The sequence below is a fragment of the Rhodnius prolixus genome, unplaced genomic scaffold (assembly GCF_049639745.1).
Source record: "Rhodnius prolixus isolate KJV_2025 unplaced genomic scaffold, Rpr scaffold_10, whole genome shotgun sequence".
Classification (NCBI taxonomy): domain Eukaryota; kingdom Metazoa; phylum Arthropoda; class Insecta; order Hemiptera; family Reduviidae; genus Rhodnius; species Rhodnius prolixus.
The window spans coordinates 23,505,927-23,526,456 of record NW_027411615.1 but is presented as its reverse complement, the minus strand read 5'-3'; the positions used below and the strand labels follow the sequence as shown (position 1 = coordinate 23,526,456).

At 30.6% G+C, this 20,530-nt stretch overlaps 2 protein-coding genes across 3 annotated transcripts in view; one reads left to right on the top strand and one right to left on the bottom strand.

Annotated features, from left to right (window-relative positions):
• Positions 1 to 9,302, bottom strand: part of RYa-R (RYamide receptor) — a 297,458-nt gene extending 288,156 nt beyond the window's left edge. The window contains exon 1 of the mRNA XM_074133712.1: positions 9,146 to 9,302. The gene's annotated coding sequence lies outside the window, so the exon portion shown is untranslated. The remainder of the gene's footprint in view (positions 1 to 9,145) is intronic.
• A 4,615-nt stretch (positions 9,303 to 13,917) lies between these two features.
• On the top strand, positions 13,918 to 19,886 carry Mulk (acylglycerol kinase-like protein Mulk). Of its 2 annotated transcripts, XM_074133706.1 has the most exons (9): positions 13,920 to 14,221; positions 14,292 to 14,408; positions 14,662 to 14,833; positions 16,068 to 16,274; positions 16,364 to 16,575; positions 17,219 to 17,373; positions 18,658 to 18,813; positions 18,885 to 19,045; positions 19,628 to 19,886. In XM_074133706.1, the coding sequence occupies exons 1-9, from the start codon at positions 14,121 to 14,123 to the stop codon at positions 19,724 to 19,726; spliced, it is 1,380 nt and encodes a 459-aa protein (XP_073989807.1). In that variant the 5' UTR covers positions 13,920 to 14,120; the 3' UTR covers positions 19,727 to 19,886. The 2 variants fall into 2 exon arrangements, with proteins under 2 accessions (XP_073989808.1, XP_073989807.1); XM_074133707.1 differs by lacking the exon at positions 16,068 to 16,274 and having other exon boundaries at positions 13,918 to 14,221.
• The last annotated feature ends 644 nt before the right edge of the window (positions 19,887 to 20,530 follow it).

Below are 20,530 nucleotides of genomic sequence, written 5' to 3'. Positions count from 1 at the left end.
CAGAAGTTGTGTAAAGTGCATTATTTGATAAATTAAGGAATAAATTTGATCCTTTACATGAAAGATATTGATTACTTAAATATGAGGCAGGAGGTTTCCAATTTTTTTAGTAATTAAACGCAACTCTCCCAAAATTACCAAATAATTATTAAACCTTCTTGTTTGTAACAGATGTAAAATTCATTTTTAGCCATTTTGTGTATGCTTGAGAACATTTAAAGCTCTTAACATTTGATTTTTCTTAGAAAAATCACTCGGAAAACGACTTATTTCCCGATATTAAGAAAAATACTAGCTTTACTGCATTGGCAATATTTTTAGTAGAAAGGGGATAAAAAAATACATAAAAATGACCTATCGCGTGCTCTTCTTTCTCTTTGACAACAAGTATAAAAATTGAAATATGATTAATAAATACCAGATTTTGAAATGACCTAGCACCTTTAGTTTTAAAGATATCGAATTGTGGTTTCTGGTTTCTTTCATAACTTTTTATACTCTTTAAAACGGTGTATATGAAAATGGGGGTCAACTGCGAACCCTCACTTTTGGTCGCGCGTCAGTCGCGTATGCGGGCAGGAATCTAAAATCAAGTTACATATTCTGAAACTAGGGGTGAGGGGCAACAAATTTTTCCTCTACCATTTTTCGCTCAGATTAACCGTTTAAGCATGAAATGCATTTGAGCCGTCTTAAAATGAACACCCTGTATATGCTGAGATAAAACAAAAACCATTTTGCAACGAGCCATTAATAAATAAATATATATGAAATATTTGTATATTACTTTCTTTTGTTGTATTTAAACTCAAAATTAAAAATAATAGATATGAATTGAATAAATTATAAATAAAATCGACCTACTTGTCAATTAGAGGACCACAAGTCAAATAATCTAATACAAATCTGTTGTTAAAAATAAGATGAACGCAGAATCCCTAACAACTCAAACAACATTGTTGATTTCCAAACACTTCTAGGTATGTGGAAGTAATTGAAGTGAGCTACTATGAGAACTTAACCATTTCCAGATTACCTCGTGTAAGTTCATTTCTATTTTACATTGTACTTTTCCTAGCATCTGTTAATAAATACAAACTCTCAGTTACTTTATTACCTTGCCAATACAAACATAAAGAACGCAGCTTTAATTAAAAATATTATTTTATATTCAATGAACCTCGAGATACTGTAATAGAATTACAAAATATCTATTGAAAAAGGTTAAGAAAAAAAAACAAGGAAAGGTAGAAAATAACAGTTGAGAATTGATGGAAAATCAACTTATCGTAAAGTTGTTAGCTTATAATTACTAAATATATAGATATAAAAAAAAAATGGCGTAGGAAGCTAAAAAACATTCTTACTACTTGTTTGGAAACACGGGGTAGTTTGCCCCTTGTTTATTCAGCTGAAAATTTTTAATGAGGTTTTCTGTAATCAGTCGAAAGATACAAGTTGTTAGCTGTTCAACAGGTTGGTCATGAAAGTATTTAACAAATAAGAATTCCGTGGAGTTCATTTCGTGGTTGAGGTTATTTAAAAAAAGTAAAATAAAAAAAAAGATGATGTTCATTCTCTCATAACTCAATACTTAATATAAATTTCGTTTGATACAAAAAAATCTTCTGCACAATTTTATTACATTTTCTTCAAACTCCAAGAAGCACATTTAATTCTTATTGACATTATTCAGTTTGTAAAACTGGGCTTTTCACTGAGATGACAATTTAGAGGAAAGTTTAACCCCGGCCTAGAGAATTAATCCTAAAATGAATTTCCATGGAAATATTAATAAAAAAGTTATGAATCTACTGAGATTATTAAATATGGCGCAAATACGCGAGGTACCTGACTTCCAGAGATTCTTAATCCTTTGCAATGTAATATTCAAGAACATCACCGTTCAAATGATGTTGGTCTCCCATTCCAGCTACAGAAGTACTGCCCAGTCATCTCCACCACCAGAACTCATAAATGTTTCTTTCCCCAGAACAAGAAGTACCTTGTAGTGTCCGTGATAATTATCTCTTCAAATTTAAGAAAATCAACCACCTCCATCAAGAGCCTCACTACATTGCCTACCAACCACTTTTTGACAATCACTTCACTGAATCAGTTAGATTTCGTGTTTATGAGAATATATTTAATAATAGTTATTTGTGTGACTAGGGCGAAATGAAATTCTTTACTAACAAGAGTTATAGACCGGGCGTCTGCTGTTATTCTTTCTTAATATAGAAATGTAAGAGATGAGATTTGATGCATTCTGAGATATTCAGATAGAGTTTGTTTTTTAGTTTTAATAAATCTGTTTTTTGTTTTGTTTGTTTGTTTTTGTTTTTTTTAATTATTGAAAACTAAATATATGTCTAACATTAGCATCACATATTAAGAAGTTTTCGAATAAGTGCTTCATTCGATTTGCGTGATACAATTTTTTTTTCCAAAAAAGGTATGAAAATTATTTAATGAATGCAAAGTAAAGGTACTTTTTACTTCATCAAAATGTAATTTTAAAAAAGCTTGGTTTGCTCAGTTTGAGAGACAGACCTGCCCACTTTAGATCCGCTCCTTCCTTTCTACACCTTAATTTATTCAAATTACATTATGTAAAAATATCCTCTTTAATGGAACCAAAGGACAATTTCAGAAAATTCGACGAAAAACTTATCGCGGCCAATGTTATTATTTTACAATTAATCAACTAAGTACTTTAAATATTCATCACAATGAATATCAAGTCCCAAACAAAATACATTTTTGATAAATTCGTTAAATTTTGCCAAGGGAAATGAATTCTTTTCTGGTGCATTGTAAACAATAAATATATATTGAGACCTATAAGTAGGAAAGGCACTATTCACCGAGCAAAAAACCTTCAGATTAACTGTGTGGTGCATTAATTCAATTAGATCACCATTAATTTGGTTTTAATATTTCACGAGTAGAATATCATTGACTGTCTAATTTAGAGTTTACTTTTTTAAGCCATTATCCTTTTAAAAAATTAAGCAAGTACAAAATAAGACTGAAATTGGCAATAATTTCTCTTCCCTCTCAAATTGGACCATCAGTAGTCACATCAAAAGAGATTAATATACTTCTTGTATTAATAAAACATTCATGTTGGGAACTGGAACGGTATGTAAAATTACGATTAGATTACTGTTACAATATACATGTATATAAACATTGTATAATTTGAATTATATTGTTAATTTATTCAGTAAATTCTCCGTTTACATAAATGCCTTAATAGATATACATATGACAACACTAAGCCTAAGAGACCTCGCATAGGCCTAAGTTGGCCTAATCCAGATTTTAAGTCTCTTTTTGAAGGAAAAGATATGTACTCCAGAGCGTGACCCCTTTCCTCATTGATCCGCCCTTTTTTTCCTTCTTTATGACCCTGGTTGATCCTAAGGATAAAGGAAGTTGATACCTTATCTAAGAGTATTTCCAATACTCTCTTCGTGAATTGTATTAGTTTTTATTATAGCCCACTATTCGCTACAGTATTTATCAGTAATGAAGATGCCAGCTAAGTTTTAGGTAATTTAGATTTCAGTAAATTTTCGAGCTTTTGTTAAAACAATGCAGTAACATGAAATTTATAGTAAAGTATGTTAACTATTTTCTCGATCCATAATAGCTGATTGTTAGTTAGATTGGCATTATTTTATTTAATAGAATCTCAATAGCGATTTCAACGTTTTGCTTAAGTAAGGAGAAATTATGAAAAATTAGAGGGGTTAAACTAAATCCTATTTTAATTAGAAAACCATATTAGTTTATTTAAAAGATGTAAACAATAATTATCGGCTAAGTTTATTCATTATAATTGGTGTGTTAAGTGATAGACAACTATGCTCGCATAAAAGCTGCTTATTCAATCTTTTGAGAGTTTGATACACTCCCAATAACAAATGGCTTGTTATTTGGTTAGCTTTTTGCAATGAATGTCTACACATTCAATTCTCTCTCTATTAATAAAAAAATTTGTTTCTTAGAACAAAATTGGTTATTTTGTGAAAAAGAGAAGAGTGGATGACAAAATATTTAAACTGCTAAAAAAATATATATAATAGTGATAATTATGAAGTAAATGTAAACGTAATTTTACAAATGGACGACCACCTGGCATTAGCGAACAGATAAAAGAGAGCCTTCTCTTTACCAGAACTTAATCGGATGTCTACCCTTTAAATAATTTACATATAATTGTAATTAAAGTTGAAGTGGTTCATTAGTAATATTGATGGTGTACAAAAATTTGTGTTAAAAAAAAAGTGCCTATCTAGATAATTAACTTGCTTTAACGCAAAACTACTGCATCATTATCAACAGGAAGGTTAGTTACATCTGCAATAGATAGCAGCACCAGTTTGCAAAGTTTGAGCAGGTTTAAATTTGATAAATTTACATTACTTTTACGCCCTTCTAAGGTAGATTTGATCCTACAAGTGTGTGCCATAATGTCTTGGATTGGTTCGAGCCAATCGGACGGACATAAATTGGCCAAAAATTGGTTTTTCATTTTCTACAAAATGAAAAGACTCTCAAGAAATTTAAGTTTTACCACAGAATGAGAAGATAGGGAATGGTTCAGCTCAGTGTTTAGAGCACTGATTCTCACTCAGAGATACCAAGTTCTAGTTCCTAGAGCTTTTAGATTTTATTTCCGTGGAGCCTCATACAGTTCACTGTCGGTGTAAGACAGTGTTGGATACAACGAGAGGTCATACAGATGGCCGGCAGAGAGCTGAAAATCACTACGGATGTCAGTAACTTTATAAGTTACTTCTTAAACTAAAAAGTAAAAGGAAAGTGGCCAACAAAGATAAACTAAAAACGTCTGTTAATCTCGGATATCGTAAGTGTTATACAGGGTGTTTCAGGGTTAAGTGTCCTAACTTAAAATATGAATTTAGGACCTCAAAACAAGAAAAAAATTTCCTTTGGACGTATGCCCGTAAACGCTTTGTTTTTGAGATATTCACGTCTAAAGATTTCCATTTTTATGAATTCATCCAAATGGGGGCAAGTAAGATCATATCATAATCATAATATGATCACATCAAGTAAGATCATATCATATCATAAAGATCACATATAAAACTTTTTCCTTATTTAACGAGAGTACTTTTAAACTCCATGATAAAAGTCAATATATTTGTATAAAAATTGTTGTTTTCCAATGTAATTAAAATCTCCCACAGCGAAATCCTTTCCAAAAGGATATTCACTTGAGAACTGTCATTGGCTGGAATTACCTTTGAAAATTATCAAAAAAAATTTTGGTAACTTTTACAATAATGTTTTATTTTTAACAGAATCGGAAGCTCTTCTTTAATCGACAAAAAAGCTGCCAACAACTTCATTTTAGTTTCAAGTGGATGTTAAGAATTGATAAAAGGGCAAAAACCGTGGTGACTACCTCTCCTCTTCCGAAAACTCATTTTGCTCTTCGGGATTCAAGTTATGACTTTCAATCCAATCGTAAAACCTGATTGAAATAATCTTGGGGAAAAGCTTGTTAATACAATTGAAAATTGTTACAACTTTAATATTTAAGTTCTGAGAGATCATCCTTCTTATGAAATAACTTCATTTTAACTGAAGTCCAAGATTTGGGGAGACTTCTAGAAGGAATAACTTGATTAAGTTAAATTAAGAGAAATTTAATCAAAGAGAACTAAATATTTAAAACACTCTTTGGGGATCAGATCCAAACCTACCTCCTTTTTAGGTTTACAATATTTAAATTCTTGAAAGTTAATCTTCTAAAGAAATATCCAAACCTAATATGGGATTTTAATGACCGAAGATGCTGTTATCAACATTTTTCGGCAGGAAAATACAATTGTGAAATGTCTTTCATTTTTGAAAGAACTGGTAAGAATATTTGGACTAGCAGACTTTTTGCTAAACTTGACTACATCTGAAAAAAAATCAAAAGTGCTTTAATATTTCTTAAAATAATTTAAAGATATACTTTCCAATCTCCAGATAAATTTTTATCTCTCACTGGATAAACTTTAATCAAGAAAATCAATTTACATAATGTAATGAAGTGTTAATGTTAAAGAAACAGAATTACTCCATGTTTATCTTTGCAGCTATCGCTGATTTGTCGATTAGGAGTAGGGCTGACTTTATTCTGATTTTAAAAATAAATATTTACTCCAAAAAATATTATCCACATCCTAAAGTTAAAAGATTACCATTTCTTTAAAAACTTTTTTTTTTTACATATGTTTATATTAATTATTAAAAGTGTAAACCGGCAAACACAGTAAGAACGTAAAAATATTTAAGATCCTATATTTAAACTTTAGAAGGAGTTAATACTCATAATAAACTTACTCTATAAACTACGGACATAAACCTAAAACATTATTCAAACAAGTTAAGGATATCTTTTCATTAAGTAAAATCGCGTATATTTAGATTAGCTATTTACCAGCTGTGTTCATTACAAAGTGGCAACGATCATTTTTACATTGTTTAAATCAATGTTGAAACTTACTAAGAAAAATTTTTAACTTCAAACAAAACAAAAAAAATACTAATAATATTTTATGTTAAAAGTTATGTTCTCGATACAGGAAAAAGAAAAAGTGTTTATAGTATGGTCCACATAAAGTTAATGAGCCGCAAAGAAAAATCTAATAAAGAATTATGGTTGCTATGGCCAAGGAAATTATGCCCCTAAGATTTTGTGCTACTTTAATAACTGAGGTTCTGATAAAATTTAAAAGGTCAACGCCAAGGATAAATTTCTTCATTCCAGTTTTATTTATTTTGAATTTAAGTTGCATCTTACGTTTATCTCTTACGAAAAGAAGCCCTTTTTTCAAAATTTAAGCAGAATTGTTGGAGCATTAAGTTCATTTCACTATTTGAAGTGTATTTATGTAACAAAACTTGTATATTTTCTAATTGATGTGTCTATTTATTGATAATAAAAAATAAATACAATTCATTAAAATAGATAAAATTTAAATCAAGTAAAAGAAGTAAATAAGCAGATAATCAACATTCAAAGGGAAGAAAACTGCTGAGTGGTTGACGAATACTGGATTCAAACCGGAGATCCCAGGTTGAATCCAGCTGCTTGGTTCCTTAGATTTTCTTTATCTACGAGCTTTCAGTTCATAGTTTCACTGTTTATTTGATGGTCCGTGTAGCATGTAACGAGAGAGCACTTGTTCAAAATGTACAGCAATCAATCGGACGGACATGAATTGGCCAAAAATTGGTTTTTAATTTTCTACATAATGAAAAGACTCTCAAAAAATTCAAGTTTTACCATAGAATGAGTAGATAGGAAAGGGTTCAGCTTAGTGGTTAGAGGACTGATTCTCACTCAGAGATACCAAGTTCTAGTTTCTAGAGCTTTTATATTTTATTTCCGTGGAGCTTCATACAGTTCAATGTCGGTGTAAGACAGTATTGGATACAACGAGAGGTCACACTAACGGCCGGCAGAGATCTGAAAATCACTACAGATATCAATGACTTTATATGTTGCTTCTTAAACTAAAAATTAAAAGGAAAATGGTTAACAAAGATCAAACCAAAAACGCCTGTTAATCTTGGATAACCAAGTCTCACCGAGGTATTTACTAATTTGTCAACGATCAAATCAGAATTGCCTCAGATTATATGTAAATGATAATAGTAAAACCAACAGTGATAATAGTAATTTCAACTTTGGACTAGATTTTATTTTTAATACTTAGCATCTAGTTTCCATAAAATGAATTACACGAACTTTATATGTAGTATAAATATTTTTAAATGTTTACAAATGGACTAACATGTTTTGTTTTTCGTATTTTAAAATTATTTACGGTACAAAAATCCATAATTTTCAAGCCACTCTGAGGAATCGTTCACGCTACTAAATTTATGCATTAGTTTTCATTTATATCTAAAGTCATTTGATGGATTGTTTAGTAGAACATAATTAAAATGTTTACAAAATATACAATTTATTTCCTTTTTTTTCTAGTTTTTTAAAAGGAATTTTTAATTTAATGCTCCTATGAGTCCAAAAAAGTGATTTTTAGAAAACAGTGCCGGCGAGCAAAACATCTCATAAATGTAAAATCCTTAAGTTCCTTCCAAATCTAGCGATTAAAAAGCCATCAACCGCAAGTACTAAGAATGTCTTATTTTTCACTGTTGTGAGATTTTCTTGAAAATGTTAAACACAAATTATACATATGGTTGTCTGCAACGCTTAATTTGAAATATTTTCATTTCAAATTTCGATTAAAGGTACTTCTTTTAGAGAAAAATTTGTGAAGCGTTCCATTTAAATTAGCACCTCAGAAAATGTACGGTCCTTTGTCTTGTAAACTATATGGTGGGTGAAATTGGGTGACACAATTCTTGGAGAGAGGTATGTGTTGGCTTCTCTTTAAAGTACGATTTCAGTACAATATAAGGGTCCTTTGACTTGTAAACTATAAGATAGATTAAATGTGTTCCACAAATTCAGCAAATGGAAATAGTGCAAACGAAAATACCACACTACTAAGTGGATTTTTCACTTTTTTGAGCTTTCCTCAAGAATAGTTTGAACGATTTGTTTTTTAGTATTTGAAACATTTTTCTTATTAAAGAAAAACAATAAAGGGGAGTCCTGTCAGAAGGGGATGTTTAACATACCTAAAAATATCATTTCAGAGTAAAGAACGGTCTCGTATCTTTTATATTATAAAGTAAGAATAAATTTAAAGATACCATTCCGAATTTGAATAAAATCCACTACCGAAAGTACCCCTTTTCATTTTCACGTTAAGATTTTTTTTGGAAATGACTGCTGGGTACATGCCTTAAACTTCGTCAATAAATTAAATGCAACTAAAGCAACAACTTTTGATTTGAATAAATTTTTTAAGACAATTTTTTTTTAGAGCATTCTGATGTCAGATTCATTATGTTCCTTCTTAAGCGACATTTCGGCGTGATTTGCGTTTTACCATTTGGTAATGTTAATTACAATTAATGTTTCAAAATTTGTAGTTCGGAAAAAATCTAAAATGTTTTGATTTTTCTCCCTAAATAACTGAACTAATAAAAAAAAAGTTCAAAAATTTTATTTTATGTGAATTATTTTTCAACATACCATGGTTTCAATAAAATTTAACGTTGATTTTCTTGATTGTTCCTTAATTGAATAAAATGTATTCTATTAATTTTATTTAATGGAAAAAAATTAATTAAAATATATGAAATGTACGTAAAGAAACGACATAGATTGATCGACGGCAAGGGCTGAAGCATACAAGACCGCGGAAGTAAAGTAACTGAAGTTAGTTCACTCTTCACATTGTCGAAAAGAGCAAGGCGGCGCAAGCGCCTCAACTTTTATAGAAATTATATTTTTGGTTTTATTATTATATTTCATTTTTATTATGTGTAATGATGTAATAATGTATGAGAAGATATTTTCTTTACGTACATTCTGCCATCTTTAAAATGCTTTTATTTATTTTTTTTTTATTGTACAGCAGAAAAAAAATGTATATATATGAGCTAAAAAAAACTGATGTGGGCAATCGCAAAAATTTTAATTGCATACCAAATAAAAAAATTTTCAGCTTATGCTTAATGGTACTGTTTTAATTATCCTTATATCAATAGTTACTTGGGTTTGCCATAAATTAATTACACTTGCAGATACGAGAAATGGACCAGTTGCACAACCCAACACTCCTTAGGGCCACCGCTAAAATCGGAATGGTGTTATGAGTTAAACCCCTTTTATTAATTTTTTTCAGAAGAAGTTTCCAAAAAAGTGATTTTTTTATATAAAATAGATACTCAGGCAGTTCAATTAAAGCTATCCGTGCTATGGAACAGAAGACCTGGGAGGTGTAAGGTACAAAGAAACGGAGAAACTGATTCATCACTTTTGTAAAAAAATATTTGGCATTTAGAATATCGACAAGTACATCGACAGTTTTCATCTAGACAAACTTAGCCCGTTATTCTATTCACCATAAAATTACAAACTGGTTATAAATTATTCTGAAATTATTAGCCCTTAAAATTGTAAATAAACGAATATTCTGGTGAAGGATGGTTTTGAATTACATAGCCAAGTAAAATCAGGAGATAAATATGAATTCTTCTAATGACAACGACATCTCTCTGTGAAGAAAAGGTTTTAATTTAATTATTAATGAAATTCGGTCGGATGCTAATGCATAATTTCGGAATAAGGTTTTTAAATCTTGTACTTTTCCGATGTACGAATATAACAATGATTTTTAATGGACTTGTAACTGATCATTTTTAAAAATTATGTAGCAAACCAAAAGTCACAGAAAAAAATTTTAATTATGAAATTAGCAGTGATTACAGTTCGTGCCACGTTGTGACAGTTATTGTTTTTAAGTGCTAGTATATATATAATGTATATTATTAATAATGCTTTAGACACTAGATAGTTTTTATCTAACAGTGATTATACTGCCTAATCTCAGAGTGTGTACTGCTGATGGTCGAGGTGTATGTAATAATCTATCAGTGAATATAATCAACATTATTGCTTCCTAAAATATAGATAAGAGAGGTTTATCAGTTTTGTTACTATTAATTCAATATGTATTGAAATTATTTTGCTGAAAAACTTTAGAATATTTTATCTCACAAGTTTATTTTATCCCAATTCTTTCCGATGTAATTTGTGAAGAACTAAGATTAAAAGAAATAAATAAAAGTTAACTCATAATTCAGATATAAAAAATAAAAATTGTGTGCTATGAAGCATAAAAATTAATGAAAATGGTGTATACAAAAAATTATAAAATCGTATACAGTTCTCTAATTAAAGATTTCTAAAACAAAAAGTGTTAATGTATCAAAACCTTTGAGAACTGCAGAAAGAGGAGAGTGTTTTGTGAGTTATTTGGAATAAACAAAATTAGCGTTTTGCCTAATATCTTACGGTAATATTTACATTTAAATAGCTATATTGCTACATTTTCCACACTTAGCATATTATGATCTAAGTTACAACCTTTTAAACACTACAAAATAATAATTTAATACATTATAATTAATCATCATCTATTCACTGTTAATTGCTCCGAGTATTTCATCACATCATATTTATTCTGCAGTTGATATTCTAATGAAGAACATAGAAATAAAAATCAAAATGCAGAAATGACATGAAAAAAAAGAACAAAAATCACTGTTACAATAGCGTGAATATTTTCTTTAGAGTATATCTTGTTAAAGATATTCGCCTGCTTTCATTGTCACTCTTCTCTGTAATCAATCTAAATTTGCAATTCAAATAAACTTTTTAGAAGGAATTAATTTGCTTTATATTTGAAATATTCCCTGTTCGTTACTTTTGGTTATTCATTTTTAAGAAATAAAGATTAATTGCTCTTTGTTTCATATTCTGTAAATGATTTTAGAATGTACTCCCTGATAAAAATGCAATAATAATTCAGTTAAGTGGATTTAAAAATGGTCATTCACCAACCAGTAGTATAAGATTATTTTATATTTTCTCTCATTCTATTAGTTAGAGATGGAATTGTGATAGTTCACATTTTAAATTTTGATTTTTACTGGAAATATCCCTTGAGATATTTTGAGTTCAAAAAGAAGTTCTTGCAAATGGATCCGGATGTAAGTGTATGGTCTGCAAAATTAAAACAAAAAATGCTGAAGTTCGAATTTATTATTTCGAATTGGTGCTATTACGGGTATTAGGCTTTGCACAAAATCAGCTAACGTGAGATGCTCCATAATCAAATTGATTTTTCAAATTTCTTAAATTTTCTTTTTCACAATAAAAAAGCTCAGCGATTTAATTTTTTTTTAACTTCGTAAGACATTACATGTAAATCAACAACTTCTTATTTGAATAATTTTCTGAGTAAATTGCTTCTCAAGTAACTTCTAAGAGAAAGATGAGTTAAGCTTCTATTAAAAATATCATTTAAATATAAATAGCGACCCCATTACCTGTGTAATAATAATAGGAATTGTTATATTTTTATATTTGAAGATAGTCGGTCGACCAAAAGTCTATCTTGACTGAATAAATTTTATGTTCTTCAGAAATTCTCGCGCACAACTAGTTTCCAGAAAATTTGCTAACATAAATTGTTTATGAGAAAAGTAAGTGTTTCACAAAAGTCAGCTATTATTATATACACAAAAATTACAAAGCTATTATATACAATATTATTTGGTTTAAATTAAAATGATATTTGGTGAAAGACTTGAGTGATGTAGTTGTGGAATGACAAGGTATGAATATGAACACAGAGCACAGTGACAAGTACTTAGAATGTTGAAACATCACCGGCTCCTTGAGACACATCTTTGGCTTCCTGGTATGAACCAAGAGAGCTCCATTTCTACCGTAAACTCCTAGTAAACATCCTCTCAATCCTTCCAGAGATTTTACTTGCTTACCTTATTCACTCAAAGATAAACTGTGGCCTCTCTATGCTCCAGATATCCCGTATCCTCATTTCCACCAAGAGTTCCTACTTGATCACCGTGCCCTCCTTGTTGATCTTCATATCCTCCATAACCAGCTATGTTATCTTTTTCAATAATGGGAGTTAAAATATCCTTCTCCGCTAACCCCTAAAATGAGCCACCCTTTCCGTAGCTGCTAACATTTTCTCATATCCAATATGAACGCCATATTTACCGCTGGTGAAATCACAGTGACCAGCAAGCAGGATACCAGAAGTAACAAGAAAATAGGAACTGCCATCACTGTGATGAACATAACTGTTTTAACATAGTTTATTTTAGACAGATCCAGTTTCCAAAAAGAGAGTGTGGTATTCGAAAGAAAAAGGGATAGATAACTTTTAAAACCTGCAAAAAACATGAACTATTTTACTTTCAGTAGAATATTTTCAGCCTTGGAACTTGGAACTCACTATCCGTTTTGACTGGTGTGACCTTTACAAGAAAATTGTCCGGGGACAGTTAAGTGTGCAGACAAGGCTCTGGTTATCAATGCTTTTAGAACAGTTGAAACTTTTAAATTCAAAAGTATCAATAATAGCAAAAAGTGGCATGCAAAATCCACAAGCCCCCATAAACTAGTGTAGGTAGGGTGCGAGGCAAAGATTTGATACTGTATTTTTCCTCTTGTTGACCAAATTATTGACCAACCATTGCCACTCTGCCCTACGCATATATACAGTTGGCACATTACCTCAACACTTGATATGCCAAAAACGAAAAAAGTAACAAACTGATGATCACAGAATGTCCGAGAACTTTTTCCACTACCGTGAGTGTGGGATTTCTTGCTATTTTCTTTTTCTAATTCTATATTTTGACCCAGATTTGCTAGTTATAGTTCTTGAAAGATAGATTTTCATATTACTTCCGAAGTTTTGCCATTGATGTATGGCCTCCTTGCTTTTCTCAAATGATGTAAAATGACGGCCTATACATGGTGCTCCATCACAATGCAACAACATTATTATAGAAACTTCCACTACCCATTAATTAGAATTATTTTCCCTGGATTGTAAAAAATAAAAATAACAACCCGAAACTCAAAGAAAGTTTCAAATGTAAAATGCATTCATTAGATTAGTCTGTTAATTTTTTATCTATTTTACTATTTAATTTTGTTAAACAGCTCTTTAAAGTAATCTAAACTTAAACCTTTATAACTAATGAAAGAAGCAATTATTTGGAGGAAGAGAATTTTTGGGAAAATAGCAATTAATTCAATTGCAATATGTCAGAATTGAAAAAAAAAGCTTAGGCAATTTAAAGTTCTTGTTCTTTATTCAACTTTAAATTTATATTATTAATTTAATTCAAGACCATCAGTCGGTAGTAGTCGGATTTTTGCGAACATGTCCGAAACATCACATGGATCTACCATCTAACTCGCTTCTCCTTCAATGTATATGTTAGAATGGGGAGGTTATATGAGTGAAATTGTAGTTCGTTAATGGTAAACCTAAAAAAAAAATCTGGAAATTACTTTTTTGGAACAACATTAATCAGTTAATTCCTTCAATAATAGATACGTTACTTCAAAGCTGTAAAGAATTTTTTTTGCGCTAATGTTTCCATTCTAGAAAGAAATGGTTAAAATTTTCCTAACAATAAGAAATAATTGGAAAAAAAGTTTATTTGGAGCCGGTGTTATTACTTATGGCATTAATTATGCTATCAATCATTACAGGTAAGTATGTATAGACATTAATTAGTGCTTTTGTTTCTTTTATAATATTTAAAACAAGAATATACTTCAGAATGCTGCAAATGATGAGGGCATATTGTGAGGAAGCTGTAAAATACGGTGATACTCCTGCAATAATTGGCCAACCTAGAAAAATAACTGTAGTGCTTAATCCAGCTGCCAACAAAAGGTCAGGTTTTTCAAACGTCTATATTAATGTGTGTTGTTTATCAGCCAAAAGTAATTTAAAAAATGATTCAAATTACACTCAGTTTTTTAAATCCCTTGCAGAATTGGTTGATAAGCAAAAAGCTACTTGTATCTAGCAGAGCTATGTCTATCATTTGATAGTAATTAGAAATAATCCAGTTAATGACATAAAAAGTAGGTAGTAAAAACCTAAATCTTTACTTCATTGTTCATGTTAAACCTCATTATTTCAGAAAAGCAAAGAAATTATTTGAAAAATATTGTGCTCCAATTTTGTACTTATCGGGAGCTTACGTTTCAATTGTAGAAACAGAAAGAGAAGGCCATGCAAGGGAAATTATAGATAAAATTGACCCGAATACAAGCGCTGTAGTTATAGCAGGAGGTGATGGTACATTATCAGAGGTATTTCTATTTATAGCAATATGTTCTTTTTACTTAAGAGTCTTAAGTTTACAATAACAGCAGATTGAATAAAGTTTAATTTTCATGTCAAATGAAAATTGGACTTAATAAGTAGTGCTTGATTGTCGCGAAGAAACCTTTGTAGTGTCTCAGTGCTTTGTTGTGACATGATTGTATAAATCCCTTATTTTAATTTTCTTTTCGAGTGAGTTCTGAAAACTTTCCCTTGAGTGGTTTGAAAATGTACCTGTATCCTCTAAGGAGGATTAGGTAATGTTTAGTTTTCAAATTGGCTGCTAGGGGATATGGGTGGCACCAAAATTTTAAAAAATTCAGATTTTAATTTTTATTCAATACTGTGCCTGCCCACTTGCATTAGTGATTAAGTTGTACTAAAAAGATGTTTGTAACCCATAATAAAATTGTTAAGTGGTTTTTGTTTAAATTCATAATTAGTATTAGTGTTCTACAGTCAAAAGATGTTCTTCTTTTTAAGAAAATGCAAGAAATGAAAAGAAAATTGGCTGACGGTTTGTTGTAGAAAAAACTTCTAAGTTTTATTGACTTTTTTAATAACAATTTTACTGAATAATTATGAAAAGGTTAATAATTTTTGTATTATTTTACCCACGACAAGTAGTTTGACAACTGATATCTTTTTCCAAGGTATTAATCGAACAAGAACAACTTACAGGTTCTTTTTAATACGAGGTTGTTTTTTAATGAGAGGAGTATCATTACAGAGTTGAAGGCCCCCACATCTAGTTAAATTTTTGTCTTACGCGTGAGAATACCACTGTTAAATTTAAGTTTTAATCCTCTCCATAGGAAGAAGTGGATAATGTACTTTTGTTGTCCTTGCAGCTGTCCTATTTGTATCAGAACTTACTGTACTTTCTGGGAACCTCACACAATAAATATGTTAGTGACTTCTTAGATTATCTGCAGGCAAACCTTAGCTTTACACTGCACACTACTCATTTAACTTCCACTCCACTTTAGAGGGACTATTTTATTAAAGCCTTTCCTTCTACTCATTTTTGCGTTGGAAATTAATTTTTTTTTTGAGCCTGTCAGCTAAGTGAAACGGCGATTAAAGCAAGTTCAAGCATTCGCCAATTCTAGTTTAAACTTAAGTGTTATGTCTACATAAAATCATTTGAGAGAACAAAAACAAAATATTCACATGACTGGCTGAACGTGAATTGTTTCAAAAACTAATTTAAATGTTTAGACTTTGACTGGTCTGATGCGCAGTCGGGGCGAACTTTGTCAAGTACCCGTAGGCGTACTACCTTTAGGACAAACAAATACGGTAGCTGGTGCAATATTTGGACAAAGAAAGAAACAAGATATAATTGAATGGATGGCAGAAGCATCAATGGCAGTGGTCAAAGGCAATACTAAACCAATTGATTCTTTCAGAATTGAAATTCTTAAGGTGTACACACGATAAAAATTTGCTCATAATAGGTGCTTCTTTTATCTAATTGTGATTTCTGTTTTTTGTAAAAAATATTTTTTTTATAGAATGAAGATTCTAGCATTAATGAAGGAAAGCCAGTGTACGGAATTGGGAAAGTTGAATGGGGACTTAGAAGGGAATTGAAAAGAAGATCTGAGTCTTTTTGGTATTTAGGTCCTTTTAAAAAGTACGCCTCTCTTGTATTCCCGGGAACAGACTTACATACTGATCCTACAGCACAATATCAATCCAAAGGACTAATCTCTGCCAAACTCAGGTCAGAAATTTAATTTTAATATCAGTGTTTTATTGAACTAATTTTGGAAGTATGGTTGACTTTGATGTAACGGCTGGCGTCTTATTGGGAAAACTTCTGTAACCTTTATTGTGCATCCTATTTATAAGTTAGTATACATTTTTTTGAATCTCACAGTGCCTCTTCTCTACCAATTAATTAAAGTAATCGCTTGTACCTTCTGTCCGATACAGATAACATAGCGTTGTTGCGAGCTTCTTTCTAGATGTAATTGAAAAGCTCTCAGTCCTTGAAAAATATAATGAAAATTAATTTTGTTTTAATTCAGCCAAAACTAAGATTGTTCTATTCTCCAAGAGTGAGCGACCAAGAAAGTTTCACGGGTGGGAATTGATAGAATTTGTTAACTCGTTTAATTGCTTAGGTTTACCATTCAGCTCCGAGAGGGAAAATTTTATCAATATTATCAACATTTCAGTGCCAAAGACAATACATTTTGTCTCCTGATAGTGAACTTACTAAGGGTATAACTACTATTTAGAGTGCTAAATAAAAGAACACACTATTATTCTAGATTAGGTTATCATTAATAATAATATTAATAAAAATAAAATACTTTCTTATATGAATCTACTAAATGTTCTCTGTATTCTTTGTTCACCAGATATACTGCACCTTGCAAAGGATGTTCATCATGTTGTAACCAGAGACCAGACTTGATAAAGACATTATCTATAACCGAAAGTAGTAGCTCTAAGAGTTCTAAATGGTGGAATATCTTGTCATTAAAGAATAGAAGAGCAGCTCAACATTATCCTGGTAAATACAATATATAACTACACTCAAGATTACTTTCTTATACTATAAAATAAAAGCAATCGATCTAAAGTAGTTGATTAAAAACTATTTTAAAGGTAGTTTATAGAATGTGCTTAGTCTAATAAAACTTCAGAACTTTTTTAGAAGAAGCAAAAAACCGAAAAATCAACTGTCAGGAAGCCAATAGTGCACAGAATGGATGAAACTAATTGTTTATTTATTAATATCATTGGTCTAATTATTATTATTAAGTTTTGGGCACACAGAAAGCGGTCTGTCGCGGCGGGCAGCGATCCAGCGGTCGTCGCGGCGGTCTGCGATATGGGGACGTCACACAGCATCTTTGTTTGAGCGGTTCCAGTTTGCTCACATTTTTCTTGTGAAGTGATAGTGCGTTTTCTTATTCTTTGTTCTAATTTTTATATATTGAGTATGAGCTCGGACGAAGAACAACTCCTTCTGCTATTAGCTTTGTAAAGCAAAAAGAAGAAAAGACGAAGTTGGGTGCATAAAATCAATTAGAAGAGAGAACAGTTAGGAGAATACCACCGCTTATGTATTGAACTAGAGTCACATGAAGATAGGTTTTTCAAGTATTTTCGTATGTCGCGAGAATGTTACGAAGAATTGCATGATTTGATAAAATGCGACGACCATATGTTTCCAGTTTGTTATAATGAAATAAAAAATGAGTAATAAAGTTTCTTAACTTTGGAATCTTTATTTCGTATTTTCTAGGTGGCAAGGCGGTCACGTTGAAATCTGTAATTTTGTACTACCTGATCGCTTGTCGTCTCGTCAAAGACTGACCGCGGCGGTAGACTGCATTCTGTTTGACAGAGATGATGCAACATTGTGTACAATACAACTTGACCGCCTCGGTCGGAGATCGTTGCCCGCCGCGACAGACCGATTTCTGTGTGCCCAAGCCTTTAATGCTATTATTATATTTGATTAAAACTGTAAGGAATTTTATCATTTTCTCTGGACTCAATTGGGAAGTCAAGTGTTTCAGATCTTGTTAAAATTCTGCAGGTAATCTCAGGAATAAAAAAAAGTTATGCCTATTTTATCAGGCGCGCTTTACATCCAACTGCCATTTGAAGTTCTAAATATTTTTATTTTGTACTTAAATACAATGTTCAAATAGAAAGGGTCGTAATTGTTACGCAATCAGCTAGTCTAAATGAGTTTCCCTATAAAACTGAAACTGAAATTTGGTAATTAATCTCTTATTATAAAGGGGATTATTCATTGTTTGATTAATAGTGATATAATTATTAGTTCCAGATAATGAAATAGACTACAATTCTATAGTAAATGAAGCGTGTTCTACTGTAGAAGAAAAGGTTATAAACACTTCTGATCTTTGTGTAACAACCGCCAGCGTTGATGCAGAGAGTGTCGACGAAGACACACCACATATTTTACTAAAAATAGGTAATAAAAGTTAGATTCTCAAACTTGAAATTGTAATCAAAGTTAAACGTAATCCAAATGTTTTATTTTAGGCCCTAGGGTGAAAAATCAGGGTGAGATAATATTACATGGCATAAAGTTGTTTAAAGAAGAAAATTCTATAGTCGTGGATAGATTGAAAGCCAAACAATTAGAAATTAGGCCTATTTCTGCTGATGTAGATTTATTAAATGTAAAAGAGCATAAGAAGGAGGTAATTGTTATTATGTATAAGCTTATGGTAGTAGTATACATATTTATAGCATATAAATATTGGTTGGGATGTTTACAGTCATCTTCTCATAATATAATCTTGACTTGTACACCCTTAATTGTAAACAATTTTATTTATAATATAATTAATTTTCCGAGTAAGTTTCTAGGCTATTGGCCAGTGATATAAACATAGTACCTTTTAAAATACAATAAATAACTTATTATAGTACCTGATAAATACAAAAAAACTTATTATAGAGAAATGTTTCTCCCAAAGAAATAGGGCTGCTATTGTAGGTACGACTGATAGTGTCTGCTCAATATTAGCCTCACTAATAAAATTATTAAGATATATAAGATTATATTTATATATTAAGATTACTATTACTTATTGGGAGAATTATTTTTTACTATCGATGTTTTGAAGATATAGTGGTATAGATATACTGAGTATCGAAATAAGACATAGTCGTAGTTTTCTTAATCTCATAAAATTATTTCATACATCTTAAAAAACTAAAATGATATGAAAAATTTCATAAAGGATTTCTTATATAATTCTTTATAATTTTTTTTTCAGCTGAAAGAAGATTGTCTTTCAATTGATAATGAAGATTATGAAGTAAGGCCTATTAAAGTAACATTACTTCCGAATTCTGTAAAAGTGTTTTGCCCATAAATTTTTATACTACCAAATATATATTTTTTTTTAAATATGTTTTTCTTAAACCCAAAAATTACGCTTAATGGTTAAATCTTATTTCAATAGTACAATAAATATATTAATTGATTGTTATCAGGCTTAGTTAAATCTTATTTAAATAAACAATTTAAAAGAAGAGTTGTTTGTTAGTCTCCTTTTGTCTATAGTGTCCAGAGTTCCTGTGTGCAACCACTTGATCAGACAGTCAAGTTTTTTCTTTTTAAACATTACCTTATGACTGCAATTATTGTAACCTCCTTACCCCCAATGAAAATCTGTTAGGTTGCCTTTCCAAACTTTTTTCTGTGTTCAATTCAAAAGACCTTTTTTGAGGGGGCCCTCCTTTTAAAAAAATTGATCGAAAGGAGAGTTTGCTGGATCATACTGATGGTAAGGTACATTTTTGATTAAACCAAACCAAGTATTTTAGACGATGCTTGGTAACCATGTATTTATTGTTTTGTAAGATTTTTTTTTTTCTTGGTGACTGATTCATTAATTCTAGGAGAAGAAAAATAATTGCCAATTTCAAACATTATTTTATAACTTTATTTTTACATTTGATGAGGAACGTTGACTTCTTTTCTAGCGATGTGTTTCTAAATACCTTTCAGTTGCTTTCTTGTTAAAAGATTTCAAAGCGTGTTCCACTTCGGTTTAAATCGTATTACTTTCATTGTAAAATATTGTTCATCTTTTTTGGTGATTGATTCATTAATCCAGAAGAAACATTATTGCCAATTTCCTTCATAATTTTTTTTTTATGTCAGTGGAAATTAT

What these genes read in the sequence shown, in the direction of transcription:
- Mulk (XM_074133706.1), top strand. Translation starts at nt 14,121, where the DNA reads ATGGTTAAAATTTTCCTAACAATAAGAAATAATTGGAAAAAAAGTTTA. An exon ending in CTAATCTCTGCCAAACTCAG is followed by an intron (nt 16,576 to 17,218) that starts GTCAGAAATTTA and finishes TTTGTTCACCAG; the next exon opens with ATATACTGCACCTTGCAAAG. An exon ending in ACATATTTTACTAAAAATAG is followed by an intron (nt 18,814 to 18,884) that starts GTAATAAAAGTT and finishes GTTTTATTTTAG; the next exon opens with GCCCTAGGGTGAAAAATCAG.